Here is a 16,170-nt window from a genome sequence, read left to right as displayed (position 1 = left end):
AGTCTTGAAGAGCTTTGTTCTTAAATATGTAAGAGTCCAGGCAACATCAGGTTAGCCTGAAAGAGATTGTATCTGATTCCAATTGAGTGCATTTCTACCTTTTGTAGTTTTGAGAAGAGTTTATTAGTTGGTTAAAACTTTTGTTCGTTTTTGTTTTATTTTTTTCAATCTCAACTTTTCATTTTAAGTCACTTCCATAGGCACATTACCAATCGTGAAGATGCCTTCTCTGTGGTCAACTCCTTATGTTTTATCCAACACAGGGTGAGGGTGGGGACAGGATTTGCAGGGTGGGGTGGGGGTGCAATCAGAAGTGGAAGGAGATGGTTTTGGAACTGTGTTCACAGAGAAGAAAGAGAAGAAGAAGAGGTGAAGGAAAGGGAAGAACGAATAATATATATATATATATATATATATAGTAGTTGAATAATATATTGTAGTTGAGGAGAGAAACAAAATCAGGGGAGAGAAAGAAATGTGACTGGTTAAAGGGTTGAAAATGAGGGTAATTTGGTCATTTTAAAACAACAGGGGAGAAGGAGAGTTCACTTCTTTTTTTTTTGGGGGGGGGAATAAGAGATAGAATTTTTGACAGAGGAGTTTGAGAAATAAGAGATAAGTTCACGGGAGTGATAGAATTTTTCCGACCCTTAGGTTCCGTTTGATTGCAAAAGAAACTTAAATGGAAGGGAAATGAAATTTTCATTCTTTACAAAAAAATGTTTGTAATCATTACCCCATATGATCCATTGTGATTATATAAACTACATAATTTTTTTAACATATTTAGTAATATTACATTTTATGGGTAATCTCTTTATTTTATATAAGGAGAATTACATCCCCTCCCCTATAGTTTGTCAAAATTACGTGTGAGTCCAAGGGTTTGAACGAATTACGTCCCCCTCCCCTGAAGTATGAAAGATTCTTACATTTGAGTCCAATCCGTTAGTGGAGTTTGAATCTGTTATGTGGTGAGGTCACATTTTTTATACCTAGCATACTTCCAGAACAAAGTGAGGTGACCGAAATACCCTTCACTTAAAATGAGATTGAAAGAGGATTTTCTCGTCTTCATCCAAGCCCTAACTGATATTAACATCCTCCGTTGTGGGATGCTTGACCTCTAGCACGCCGCACCTTCCTCCCTCGCACTAACATCGTTGCCTCCGTTGACTACTCTGTTACCACCGGCTCCGACCTCTATATTGTCACCGCTGGGGCCGTCAGATCTACCACACAACAAGTAGGCCAGAAAACTACCAGTACCACCACCGCCCCTGCCATCGCGGATGCTTGGTTAGAGGATGACTTTGAAGAAATGAGGTCTCCTCGCCTGTGAACTCTGTATGGTTTCAGCGGCAGTTGAACAGTCTGAAAAAGGAAGTTAGACACAAGTGAGAAAGGGAAGAAAGAAAAAAACTAAGGAAAAACCCAATCTGAACAGTAGTATGTTGTTCCTCCAAACCTGTTTTGCCAAGGATGCTGGAGTTTATAATTTAAGAGCTCTGGAGACTTTGAACCGAATTATAAATATGATTCTGGCGAGGTATAATTCCTTCCTGAACATGAAACATAAACCAAGTTAAGAAAAAAAACCGTCCCTCACCCTTGTTAGCCGCTTCCTCAAAATCCAGTTCAGTTTCCCGACGAGCAATCGTTGATTTGGATGCTTCTACTCAATTCCCCAACGGAATCAAATCTTTAGTTGAATTTCAAAATAATAATAAAAAAGGGCAAATTGATCAGAGACTAGGGTCAGATTAGTCGATTTGTATGCTTCTGCTCGATTCCTGCGTACCGATTCTGCTCCGTTTATTGCCAATTTTGACAGATTCCGATGGTGGCGGATTTGATCCCTGCTTCCGCTTTTTAAAACCTTGACTAGGCTTTTTATCAATATGGTTGTTGGGTAAGAAGAGATGGGCAAAAGTGGGGAAAAAAATGGGTGTAGTTGAGTTGAGACGAATCGGAAGACACGAAAAAGGTGTTGAACTCTTTCAAATCTTGGAGTAGCAGTGGCATGAGATTCCGGTCATCTTCTCCGGCGAGGGGAAACTTCATGTGTATGTAAGGGCATTAGAAGATTATAAGAGAGAAGGGTATAATGGTCCTTTTAACAAAAGACTTTCTTTAATAAAAGGATATTCAAGTCATTTCATGTTTGTAACATAATACTCACATCGTCAGCTTTAGAAGAGGGGGGCGTAATTCACTCAAACCTTTGGATTCACACATAATTTCGACAAACTACAAGAAGGGAATGTAATTTTTCCTTTTATATATTATTACAGAAGGTTTTGAATGCAAGATAAGATAAAATTTTATAACCAAATATGGAATGATTGGAAATTAAATTGTTATAATTACATAAAGGATGATGATTACATATATTTCTTTTTTCCTTCATTTCTTTTAAATCTCTTTTGTAACCAAACGGTCTTAACAAAAAATCAATGAAAAAAAAATATATATATTGCAGACAAAAAACTACACCACAAATCAGCAGCCGACTGCCGACTGCCGACTGTGCCCATGGATAGGATTGGTCAAGGACCACACCCTACCAACCAACCCAAACGACAACTACTACATCTTTCACAAAAGAAAAACACCCACTTTATAGTCACTTGGTCCTACTCCAACTCCTACTCTTAGTAACTCTGTTCATCAAAGGAGGTCGAGATCTTGATGGAACTAAATTGACCCTTATCCTGCTATGATTTTTGAGAGGAAACACTCAGACTCCGCAACAATTCTTGAAAGCAATAGAAGAACTCACCCGATCCACATTTGCTACTTCAGATATGTCGCAAATGGGTCGATGATGAAGTACACGGACTTCCCACTACAGGAAGCTGTGGAAGCAGTTCTCAAGGACGCCATGATTGCCTTCTCCAATAGGGAAGTCGCAGTCCACATTAGGAAGATCACCTTGGTGGATGGCCCAACCACATCTCACTGGCCGGACCTAGCATTTTTCACTGGAGGAGGGCACAACTTTATGGAGCACTAGAAGTATGGAAGAGACCCTCCCACAACCAAACCTGTTTACCATTGTAGGGTGTTTCCAGAACAAGGAAACACTCAATTCAGTGTTTGCAGGTTGCAAGAAGAGGAAGACGATGAATAGTTCCCTCTTATGAGCTTTGATATGGTACAATGGCGTGTACCATTGCCAGTTATGGACCTTGCTTGTTTGGAGCTTTTAGTCCACTGGATGACCATGACTCTGATTCTAGTTCATCCAGCCTAGCAGTGGGGTTCGTGCGCGAAAAGTGGCAGGTTTGACTTTTCACTTTTCATCCACCTGGGTGGTATATATGATGCAAGTATGATGCAATCATGGAATCATGTTCTATTATTTAGTTATTTATGATTAATTTATAATTTATGATTGTAAGTGGACTTTACTTCAAGGACATTTTAACTTAAGTTTTTTTTTTTTAAATAATAATAATAATAATAACTCAAGTTTATTTATGTCAATGGGTGAGCCCAAGTCTTCCAAGAGCATGAATTGTTTCACTTTAGCCCATTCTCATGATTTATCTTATAGGAGAATGATTAGAATTTTTTTTTTTTGGTTAAAAGACACATTTATTTATCATCAACATGGGGACAACACATGATAAGAGTGGAACACATTTTCTAAATCCATGGATCCGAATAAATCATCATATACTTTACCAATGGTGCCCTCCTCAATTTTATTTTATTATTATTACTATTATTATTTTTAATGATAGGTAATCAAAATTTTTTGTGAAAATAAAGAAAGAAGAAAGGGCATGGGGATATATAAGCCTCAAAAGGCCTCAAGACCACATGCTAAAAAAATACATAACAATCAAGACCCGATGAAGGATAGTTGTCCCACAGAACATTCACCCCCCCCAACATCCAACTTTATAACCTCTTATCCGCCGTATATCCATCGTTAAAATTGCCGTCGTAACCAATTAGGACGGAAATATGGGATGCATAGGTTCAGGTTTTTTACTACATAATTATTATACTGTAACTTAAAATTGAATATAAAACGGTAATTTACTGTAGTATAAAATCACTAAATACTACGGAAATATAATACCATAGTAAATTATTTCTGTTTGCTCTTCTTTCTACATTCAATAATGACTTCTGAACATCCACCCTCATGTTCCTCCCAAATCGTTTTCTTTGTTCTATCTGTTTCCTAGAATAGATAATTTCAGTGAGCTCTCAAATCAGTGCTAACCATTCACTATATTTTAACAACTCTGTTTTCTACCTTAAAGACCCTTTTCCCACTTTTAATTGTATCTTTAAAGCTAATTATCAAGTGCTTATAACAGTGAATGTAGCTGCCATGAATAACGGCTGATATCCTTTTGTTTGACCATCATTACCTTTGTGGTTCATGGGATATTAGCCTTGTGTATTATCTTCACCTCAGTCCCTCAGTGGAATGGAGAACTTCCTCGTAAGTCTTCCTACTTGGTTGCTGTAGGGATGTTAAATAACGTGGGAAGCAAATGGAAAAGAATTTGACATCTTACGGTTCCTCTTTCATATGATCTTTCCTGTGATTGTTAAAGCACAATAGAGTCCCCACCATATGGAACCTCATTGCCTGGGGAATGTACATTAATGAGGAGTGCCATGCCTGTGGGACAACCTTGTTGCATCTTGGGGAATAAAATGGCAATCACTGAAAGAAAAAATACAAAAGAACATGATACAACAAAGTGGTATATTGAGGCACAAGATTTATACCAGACTATGACCTTTGCAAGCAGGAATCTTTAGCGGCAGACTAGTTGGTGATAAGTAAAACTTTGATGAAGCTGTAGTCCAGGTAAATTTTTCAAAATCAAGCACCTACAGAGAAATCCAGAAAATGTTACCAGTAGGTTCCAGCACACAAGTTTTCTCCTCATATAATATGTTTTCCTTCTATAGGAAAGCTCCCTCCCTCTCATTCTCCTCCACTTAAAATAGAAATATTATTCAATGTAGTTGAAGAACACACTATAATCTCTCAGAAATTGTAACAGAAATATTAGAAGTCAGTAATCTAGTTATTTCTTGATCAATCTAGAGCTCATACAAAGGCAGAGAATTGTTGTTTAAATCTCTCAGAAATTGTAACAGAAATGTTTTTTGAAACGAATTCGATTTTGAACTGAATAATCTCAAACCTTGGACCAGGGGCAATGCTAGAGAGATCAAATTTTCCTTAGATGGAGCAATTTCTCTTAACAGAACCAATTGACTTATCTTTTATTATTGGGACCTCAGAAGCTCAAATAATGACATAATGGTAATCGTGAAAATCTCTAGAATAGAGAGCGAGAGCCATCACCATATGATTCTAAAATAACAAGGAATATTGCATCAAAAAGTAACAAGAAATGGGTCAAATTGTTACAGCAGTGATATGTGGGGGAACAGAGAATTCACAAGTTCCCTTTGGCCATGCAAATGTAGGAAGGTCATCCCCAACTTAGTATTCCACTTTGAAGCAAACAACTACTGATTTTTTATGTGAAATCTGCAAACCAGAAGTCATGACTTAAGAGGTCTATGATTGCAGATCACCTTGAGAGTGAAATGTGAAACCATCATAAGGACACTATATATATATATATATTCTTGATTGTTTTAACTCAAAATCAGTTTGGTCAATGTTCTTGAACTGTTTTGGCTTAAATTGACCATTCCCCTACCGATTTAAATATTTTTGCAATGATGGAAGCACAATGGCTCTCTTACTTCCAAAAAAGGAACTTGATCTACATGCTTTATTGTTAAGTTTGTCTCGAATTCTTGACATGTTTTGAAGATTGACCCGCTCCGACATATTTTGATGGCGATCCAAATGGGAAGTTTTCTGAGATCTGTGATGGAATCAGGGGGTATGGTTCAACTAGATCGACTATGACCCGATGGGTCGACCCACGACTTGGAATATATAATGTATTGTTCTCTTGTTGAAAAAGTCACTGTATTTTTGGGAGTTTTTTGAGCTAGGGTTATAGGGCGATTTTTCTCGTCGTTGCTTGGGTGTAATCTCTCTTCCGCATAGTGAAACATCTTCTTCTTCGCTCGAGGATGTAGCACACCACCTTGGTATGTGAATCTCGTTAAATCTCTATGTTGTGCGGATCTATTATCTGTTTATTTTCATATTTTCTTGGTGTTTGATCTAACATTTATCTTAATTCTCTATAACATCTGAAAGGAAAGAAATTGGCATAGATATGAGGGTGAGAAGATCTAAATATCAGAATTTCATCATTGTTATAAGAGATTTGAAGGATATTTACCCAAATTTAAAGGGATCGATGGGCTCTAGTTTAGACTTTTTTTATTCAAGGAGATTGGGTTTGAATTCTCACACTTGTTCATCTCAATCTCCACAGGAGATTTTTTGGTATAACTTAGAATTGATTTGGGTAAAACTCAATATTGATGATTGTTCCATTGCTCTTTGGCACATATGTGCAAAGGAACTGTTAAATTTGTCTCGAATTCTTGACCCCTTTTGAAGATTGACCCGATCCGACATATTTTGGTGGCGACCCAAATGAGAATTTTTCTGAGATCTGTGATGGAAGCAGAGGGGTTGGGCCGATAGGCCCAAGCCCGGAGCCCATCATTGATCTCGTATGGGGCCCCCACGGTATGGTTCGACCGGATCGACCGCGACCCGATGGGTCGACCCACGATTTTGGAGTATATATAATGTACTGTTGCTTATTGAGAAAGTGATTGTATTCTAGGGTTTTCACGCAGCTAGGGTTTCAGGGCGAGTTTTTTCTCGCCGCTGCTAGGGTGTAATCTCTCTTCTGGATAGTGAATCATCTTTTTCTTCATCTGAGGACGTAGCACACCATCCTGGTGTGTGAACCTCGTTAAATCTCTGTGTCGTACGGATCTATTGTCTCTTTATTATTCGTGTTTCTTGGTGTTTGATCTAACAAACTGGTATCAGAGCTCTGGGTTACTTCGATCCATGGCTTCAACGAAATACGATATTAATAGGTTTGATGGCAACATCAGTTTTAGTTTATGGCAGGTTCGAATGATGGTTGTTCTCACGCAGCAGAGTTTGAATAAAACCCTATTTGGGAAGGCGAAGAAACCTACAACTATGTCCGATGATGATTGGAGCGATTTGGATGATAAAGCCCTTTCAGCTATTTAGTTGTGTCTTTCAAATGATGTTCCACAGGAAGTTCTCTTAGAGAAAACGGCTGCAGAGTTATGGGTGAAGTTAGAGAATCTCTACCTCACCAAATCCCTCACCAATAGGTTGAAATTGAAGCAACAACTGTATACCCTTCATATGGGTGAAGGTACTTCTATAAAATCCCATATATCTGAGTTCAATTCTATTGTTACTGATTTGAAAAGGATAGATGTTAAAATAGACGATGAAGATTTGGCCCTATTATTGTTATGTTCTCTGCCTCCATCATATAAGCATTTTAGGGATACTATGATTTATGGTAGAGAGACAATCTCTATTGAGGATGTCAAAACGAATCTGCAAAGCAAACAGAAGATTGATGATGAATTGACAACTACCAATAAATCTGATGGTATTGGTTTGGTAGCTAGAGGGGGAACGAATGAAAGGGGTTCAGATGGTGACAAAAAGAAGGCTAGATCAAAATCTAAGCACAAGAATTTAACCTGCAATTACTGTAAGAAAAATGGGCATATTAAATCTGAATGCTATAAGCTTTTAAATAAGCAGAAGGCAGGTGGTGGTGATCAAAATCAACAAAAAAGAGATGATTTTGCAGAAGCTAGTATTGCTGAAGATGAGAGTGAGTCTGATATGCTTTTGGTGACTGATGATAAAGTTAACTTACAGGATGAATGGATTCTTGACTCTGGTTGTTCCTACCATATGTGTCCCAATCGTGAATGGTTCTCCACATACGAATCAGTTCGAGGTGGAGTTGTGTTGATGGAAAATAATGTTTATTGTAAGACTATTGGAATGAGAACGATCAATATCAAGATGTATGATGGCATTGTCAGAACCTTGTCCAATGTCAGGCATGTCCCTGATTTGAAGAAGAATCTCATTAGTTTAGGCACTCTTGATTCAAATGGGTGCAAGTATACAGCTGAAGGTGGAGTCATGAAGATCAGCAAGGGTGTACTCTCTCTAACAAGCTATTTGGGTTAGAGATTTGTTGGGAGAACTCAGTATGGATCATGGGGTGACTGTTGTCTATTGTGATAGCCAGAGTGCTATTCACTTAACTAAAGATTCAATGTATCATGAGAAGACAAAGTACATTGATGTTCGGTATCATTTCATAAAAGATAATTGTTCAAGGTAATATTCAAGTGTTGAAGATTGGTACTGAAGACAATCCAGCTGATATGTTGACCAAGCCTTTATGTGTTGGTAAGTTCGAGCATTGCTGGAACTTACTGGTATTTGTTGTGTTTGAGTTCAGCCCTTTGGAGGGCTATTGGAGAAGATGAAGATATTAGCTATTTGTTTATCTGTTGGAAGAGAATTCAAGGCAAGGTGGAGATTTGTTAAGTTTGTCTCGAATTCTTGACCCGTTTGGAAGATTGACCCGATCCGACATATTTTGGTGGCGACCCGAATGGAAAATTTTTCTGAGATCTGTGATGGAAGCAGAGGGGTTGGGCCGATAGGCCCAAGCCTGGAACCCATCATTGATCTCGTATGGGGGTGCAGGGGCATAGCCCCCGCGGTATGGTTCGACTGGATCAACCGTGACCCGATCGGTCGACCCATGATTTTGGAGTATATATAATGTACTGTTGCTTGTTGAGAAAATGATTGTATTCTAGGGTTTTCACGCAGCTAAGGTTTCAGGGCGAGTTTTTTCTCGCCGCTGCTAGGGTGTAATCTCTCTTCTGCATAGTGAATCATCTTCTTCTTCGTCCGAAGACGTAGCACACCATCCTAGTATGTGAACCTCGTTAAATCCGTGTGTCGTACAGATTTATTGTCTCTTTATTATTCATGTTTCTTGGTGTTTGATCTAACAGGAACTCTACTCGATAAATAACTGGTTATTCCTCAGTCACATGTTGGAAGAACAACATATGCATATCTAAAGTAAAATATACATCCAGGCGGACTCAAGATTTCACCATTTGTGGAATGTCGTAGAGTTTCGATAGTTTCTTAAACATTTGAATCAACTTTCCAAGAAATCGACATCTGGAGACTTTGTAGATTTCTCTATTTTTCTAAGGGGTATTTTTCCCCCCTCATTATGATGCCATTTATATTAATGACAAAAAAAAAAAAAATAACAAAGCAAGTCAGATACATCAGTACATAAGAAACAAAAACCCCACCCTGAGATATGAAATCTTAGGATCATATGCATTTTCTAATCTATTTTTTTTTTTTTTCTGTCTTCCATTAAATTGTTTTTTAAAATAATAAAGTTGAGATCCAGTTCAGTTATGAGCTGATATGTTTGATAGATTAAGGCAAAAAGTATTTGTATTGATTTTTTCTCTGTTGATTGCAATGTCCAAGGTGGAGAGGGATATCATTTTTGTCCTTTACCATTAGGTATGCCTAGCCGTAAATCTTGTATATCTTATCTTTAATTTTTAATATATAGTAGTAAAATAAAAATAAAAAAATGTTTGGTACATTTAAAAAAGGGCAAAAAAAGTTTGGCTGGATTGGATCGGCACGCAACTCGAAAGTCTCCTGCAATTAAAAAAGACTATTATTAGAAATTCCAACACGGCATGCCTTAGACCACACAAAAGCCTTTACTAATTTTCAGCTCCGTTGGCACTTTAGCCCATTGCTAAGTCTTGCACTGAATTCTTCTGGGTGGAGCTGCGATGGTTACTTCCTTGATGTTGTATTTGTTGTACAGGAGAAGAAAGAGAAAGGCAATTAAAGCAGATGACGATGTGGTCTTAGATGTGCCCACGGGGCCAAGGAAGTTCTCATATGCTGAATTGGCTGAAGCAACTAATAACTTCGATGAGAAACAAAAGCTCGGAGAGGGAGGCTTTGGAGGTGTTTATAAAGGTTTCTTGAATGATCTCAACATGGATGTTGCTGTAAAGAGGATCTCTGAAAGGTCTAAACAAGGGATAGAGGAGTATGCATCCGAAGTGAATATTATTAGCCGATTGCGCCATAGGAACCTCGTGCAACTTGTTGGCTGGTGCCATCAACGGAAAGAGCTACTTCTTGTGTATGAGTTCATGTCCAATGGAAGCCTTGATTCTCATCTATTTCGAAATAGGGGTTCTTTAACATGGGAGTTAAGGTACAAGATAGCTCTAGACTTAGCCTCTGCACTACGATATTTACATGAAGAGTGGGATCAATGTGTCGTCCATAGGGATATTAAATCCAGTAATGTAATTCTAGATTCCAACTTCAATGCTAAACTTGGGGATTTTGGTATGGCTAGGCTTGTGGAACATGAGAAAGGGTCGGAAACAACCAATTTAATAGCTGGAACCATGGGATACATGGCGCCTGAATATATTATTACTGGGAAGGCTAGCAAAGAATCTGATGTCTATAGTTTTGGAATTGTTCTCTTAGAAATTGCTTTTGGGAGAAAGGCAGTTGAGATGAAGTCTGAGCCAAGTGAAGTAATTTTGGTAAATTGGGTTCGGGAGCTCTATGGAAGACAAAAGCATCTCGAAGTGATTGAACCAGGGCAAGGTCTTGATTTTGACAAGAAGCAAATAGAGTGTTTGATGGTAGTTGGGTTATGGTGTGCTCACCCAGACTCCAAGCTTCGACCTTCTATTTGGGAAGCTATTCTTGTTCTCAAATTTGATGCTCCACTGCCACCCTTTCATTCCTTATGTTTACCTTCTCATCAATTCGATCATGGATCCGATAGGTCTACAAATTCTGATGCAAGTCAAACCCAAATTTCATCTTCTTACTCGACATCCCTTGTATTTCCACGTTAAGAAAAAATGTTATCTGAAATATTCAAGATTACTATTCTCCCACCTCCCTTTCTGCTTTAATGTAGATGCAGATGATCTTTGGTTGCTTTTCCTCTGTTGTAATGGTTGGTATATGAAACTCTATGTACTAAATAAGTTTTACTGATTCTCTTTCTTGGGATTTCTTATGTGCTGTTATAAAGAAAATTGGGTTTAGTAATAACATATGGATCAATGTTTACATCAGATCTTTTTATCTACTAGAATTTCAGTTTTGTTTAATGGAGAAACAATGAGTTTTTTAGAGTGCAAAGAGTTCTTGAACAAGGGAATCCTCTATCTCCTATACTTTTCATTGTAGCTGAGGAGGTCTTGTGAGAGGAACTTTGATAACCTGATTTATGATCACAAAATCAAAGCTCTGAGTGGGCCAAGAGAAGCTACAGTTCTTGCACATCTTTTTTTCACTAATAATATCTTTATATTTATGAATGCTTACATTAAGTTCATTAGAAATCTGTAGGTTTTTTTGTCAAAGTATCAAGAATTTCAATTCAATGAATAAATCCTAAGAACAAATAAATTTCTCATGGAGAGCATCTAGCCTTCTGGAAGAAGACAACTATTAGAAGATTGGGTGTTTCAAATGTAATCTTCTCACCCGGTACTTAGGTCTATCAAAAATTTTTAAGGGTCAGAAAAGAGCTGATTTTATTGTTGCTTGATAATTTAAAGACCATATGGATGGTGGAAGGGAAAGCTTTTATCATTGGAGAGAAGAATGGAGCTTATGAGATCTATGATCTCTAGTATTCATGTTCATGTTTTCTCCTTGTTCTGGCAGCCCTCAAAAATTAGTTATGGAGCTATGGACGAAAAATTTTATATGGACATATGATATTAAATCATCTAAAGCTTGGTAGTAATATGGGAAGAGATTTGTAAACCAAGGAATGAAGGAGGTCTTGGGATGTGGAAGCTTCGAGATGTGAATAAATCCTTGCTTTATAGATTAGTATGGCAGATAAAACTCAGCTATGGGATCTTTCTTTAAGGTGAGGTTTCTAAACAAAAATTACTCTATGAAGAAGCCATATAATTCTTCATCAATCTCGTCGGCATTCGCAAGGTCTGGAATTTTGTTTCTATGAAGAAATGGTGGGTGATTGGTGATGAGAGTAAGATCTGATTCTGTAAAGATAGATGATTGAGTAATTTTTCAATAGAAAAGATTTCAAGGCTTAATCCAAGTACCTTTCTTCATGTTAATTCCATGATTGGTGGTTATATTGAGAATTACAATCGGTGTTTTCCATCTGTCGTGCAACTCGTTCTGTAAAAACTCTAGAGATGTTATTGGTGTTCGACTCAATTGGGCCAGTATATAGTTATATCAACATGGTATGAGAAGATCTACATATTAGATTTTCAGAATTGTTATGGGAGATTTTAAAGATATTTAACCAAATTCGAAGGGATTGGTGGGTTCTATTTTAGACTTTTTCTATTCAAGGAGATTGGGTTTGAATCTTCATCCTTGTCCATCTCAATCTGCATTAGAGATTTTTTGGTTTAAGCTGGAATTGAATTGGATAAAAATCAATATTAATGGTTGTTCCATAGCTCTTTGACACGTATCTATAAAGAAATTGAACTCGATAAATAACTGATCATTCCTCGGCCACATGTTGGATCACCAGTGAATGCATGTCCCAGAGTAAAATGTTCATCCAGGCGGACTCGACAATCCTCCAAGCTGTGTCTAAGTTTGATTGGACTGAATTCATGTTAAACAAAAAAGGTTTAGCTTGGACTGGATCCACACGCAACTCGAAAGTCTCCAACAATTGAAAAAGATCTAGGGAAAAGTCCAACACGGCAACAACATGTCTAGTATAAATCTTTGATAAATAAAATAAAATATCCAAAACGGCATGCCTTTAATCCCTTCTTTATCTCTAGTCTTTTTTTATCCCTCTCGCACACTTTTATTTTCCTTTTTCAATCTCATGTTCCTCTCTCTTTATTTATTTATTTATTTATTTATTTATTTTTAATATATTTTATGATATGCATCTTTCTAAGTGTAATCCTTCTGCGAAGTAGGCGTTTTAGGGTTTAGAGAACAAAATCCACAATCTACTCAGCCATGGAATACGCCAGGGGCGGCGAAATGCTCTCCAAGATTTTCCAACGAAAATGCTTCACTGAACCTATCGCCCGTTTCTACTGTCAACAGTTAGTCTCAGCCCTTCACTTCTGTCACAGAAACGGTGTTGCCCACAGAGACCTATAGCCTCAAAACCTCCTCCTCGACGAACAGGGCAACCTCAAGATCTCCGATTTTGGCCTCTTTGCTCTACCAGAGCAATTGAAGGATGGGCTTCTCTACACGGCTTGCGGAACGCCGGCATATACAGCCCCTGAGTTCGCCTGTCAGAAAGGCTACAACAGTAAAGCCGACGCTTGGTCATGTGGCGTCATCCTCTTTGCCTGCCTCGCTGGATTCCCCCCTTTCCACGATTCCAATATCTCCTTCATGTACCAAAAGATTCGCAGCCGGGAGTTTCAGTTCCCTTCTTGGTTCTTGAAGCTGAGGAGATGGATAATCTCTTGGCTGCTGGACACTAATCCAGAAACCTAGATCAGCATCGAAGCTCTAATGGACGTAGGTTGGTTCAAGAAATCATTGCAGGTTCAGGATCAGGATCAGAATCAACAACATATGCAAACCCTTTTCAATTTGCAACTAACAATGTCGCCAGATGAGGGGGCAATGAATTCTTTCGATATTATATCCTTATCATCGGGATTGGATTTATCGGGGTTGTTCGAAGGAAAGAGGAAATGGGCAAAGAGATTTACATTAATGATAGCATCTCAAGAGACGATTGTGGATAGAGTGACTGAGGTTGGGAAGTGATGCGGCAAAAATTGACTGGATGATCTTCCCTGCAGACCCGACAGGGGACTCTTCGATGCCTAAATCAGATCTTTCCACAACACATGCTCAAGAGAGATTTTTTCAGTCAAAGAAGTTATCGATCATTTTTTAGGGAGGCTTACCTTGATATTTATAGACTGCTGATGGAGGGAGGATGGGAGACGTTTGTGAAGAGTCCTGTTAGGCGTAGAGTCCTCGAGGGTAATGGTTCTCTAATGCTGGGAATATTCCAGATCCTAGGGTATTCCAGGGGAATAATCTCCTCTTATCTCGGAGATGCCAACCGTGTGAGGGATAGATGTCTCTGGTGACGTGTAGTGGATAGAGTCCTATCCTTGTGAATGGGGATTACGTTCCTTGAATGTAGGAGTGGACGAGAGCACATTTCTGGGAACCTTGTTGTTGACGCCAGGCCGAGGTGGCAGCACGGCTAGATAGGGGGCCAAGGTGGAAGCATGGCTTGATGGGGGCCGAGGTGGAACCACGGCCTGATGGACGGCCGAGGTGGAACCACGGCCTGATGGACGGCCGAGGTGGAACCACGGCCTGATGGACGGCCGAGGTGGAACCACGGCCTGATGGATGGCCGAGGTGGAACCTCGGCCTGCATGGCCCAATGAAGGCCGAGGTGGCGGCTCGGACTGATGGAGGGCTGAGGTACCAGCACGGCCAGATGGAGGGCCGAGGTGCCAGCATGGCCAAGAAAGCTACCAATGTAGCATTGGTCAGGACACTCTTTGCCCGTGCCGTGGTTAGGGAGAAATACCCTCATCAGGAAGAAATTAGGATTCACAGTAGAAAGAAGGAAGAAAAATGTGATTGGGCTAGGGAAGGAGAGAATGGGATTGTTGACAGAGGTTTTGGAGGTGGCTCCTTCGGTGTTTATGGTACAAGTGAGAGTGGGGAATGGGAAAGGAGGGATGGAATTGGTGGAGTTGGAGTGGGGAGAGTTGAAAGTGGAGCTTGAAGACATGGTTCTTGCTTGGCACAACGAAGTTGTCTGAAAGCTCTCACTGTTCAATCCTTCTTTGGACGTGTTTTTGCTCAATCCACTGCGCAGATCCATTACTACAGGGAGCTATCGGCTATGTGTTCTGTTTGTCCACTATTAAGTGGGTGTTTGGTGGCGAAGGTGGTCCTGGCCTGGGTAGGCCTGTGCTCTTACCTCTTTTAGTGTTCAGATATTACAATCACCAAACAATCCCCTTGGGATGCATTGTATACCCAAATCTGTACAAAACCTGCTATTTTCTTTGTGGTGGAAGTTTTGAATAGGTTCCCCAACAAGGTATCCTGTGAAGAGATTCAAATAGGCCAAATACCCCATTGTGGAAAGGCTGACAAATTCTCTGATGATGCATCGACGAAACAACAAGAAAAAACTAATGGTTGTCCGAATTGTCAACCATCTCCTCACAGACTTAAACCCCATTCAAGTAATTGTTGACGCAGTCATCAACAGTGGGTCAAGAAGATGCAACTTGAATTGTTTCTACTGGTATGGTGAGGCGTCAGGCTATATCTCTCCTCCGAGGCGTGTTAACCAAGCAATATATCTTCTCTCTCTCTCTCTCTCTCTGAGTACATGAGGTCAGTAGCAGTAACTTATCTCTTAGTTATATGCTTAAGACATTGAAGGGGAATGATAAAGTTTTCGTGAAGGATCTGGAACACTCTAGGATTAGAAGCTGTTGTAGCTTTGGTGTTTTGATATTTGAATCATGATTCCCCATGGCTTGATGATAATGTTACAAATATCAAAACTGGATACTTGTTTTACCTCTCTCAATTCAAGCTTTTGTCAAAGAAACCAAAGCTGTTTGACACTTGATTTTCAGAAGTTACTGCTACTGCTACTGCTTGATCAGGAGCAATGGATTATTGTGGTCAGTCACTTTTAGATGTTGCAGTTGTTTTGTACTTTTTATCTTACATGTCAATTTTTACTGTTGATACTCAACATGAATTATTTATTACATCTGACCTAAAAATTAACCAAGACTTAGAAAATGACACACTATACACAAAGGGAAGGATTGTTACTGAACATAACCTTTTTTTTTTTTGGACAGATTACTGAACAAAATGAACAGCCAAAGAAATTTCTTTACTTTTCGGTCATTGCAACCTCTAGGTTCATTGTCCAATTCATGATCGAAAAATTCTAGATTCTTGAGGCTAATTGAGAAATGTGAAAACTCTAATCAATATTTTTTGTACTAAAAAGATGAATTGACATAACGCATTCACTGTCTTCTTGGTAGAAGAGGAGCATTATAATTCATGGATTT

The 16,170-nt window shown here is 38.9% G+C and overlaps 1 protein-coding gene and 1 pseudogene across 1 annotated transcript; both read left to right on the top strand.

Moving 5' to 3' along the window:
- Window positions 1-9,764: 9,764 nt before the first annotated feature.
- On the top strand, window positions 9,765-11,181 carry LOC122065215 (L-type lectin-domain containing receptor kinase IX.1-like). The gene has a single exon (XM_042629031.1). The coding sequence runs from the start codon at window positions 9,856-9,858 to the stop codon at window positions 10,954-10,956; it is 1,101 nt and encodes a 366-aa protein (XP_042484965.1). The 5' UTR covers window positions 9,765-9,855; the 3' UTR covers window positions 10,957-11,181.
- Window positions 11,182-12,285: 1,104 nt separating this feature from the next.
- LOC122065213 lies at window positions 12,286-14,991 on the top strand (annotated as a pseudogene).
- The last annotated feature ends 1,179 nt before the right edge of the window (window positions 14,992-16,170 follow it).

Source organism: Macadamia integrifolia, unplaced genomic scaffold (assembly GCF_013358625.1).
Source record: "Macadamia integrifolia cultivar HAES 741 unplaced genomic scaffold, SCU_Mint_v3 scaffold1924, whole genome shotgun sequence".
Taxonomy (NCBI): Eukaryota; Viridiplantae; Streptophyta; class Magnoliopsida; order Proteales; family Proteaceae; genus Macadamia; species Macadamia integrifolia.
The sequence above is the reverse complement of the archived record's forward strand: the minus strand, read 5'-3'. Positions and strand labels throughout refer to the sequence as shown.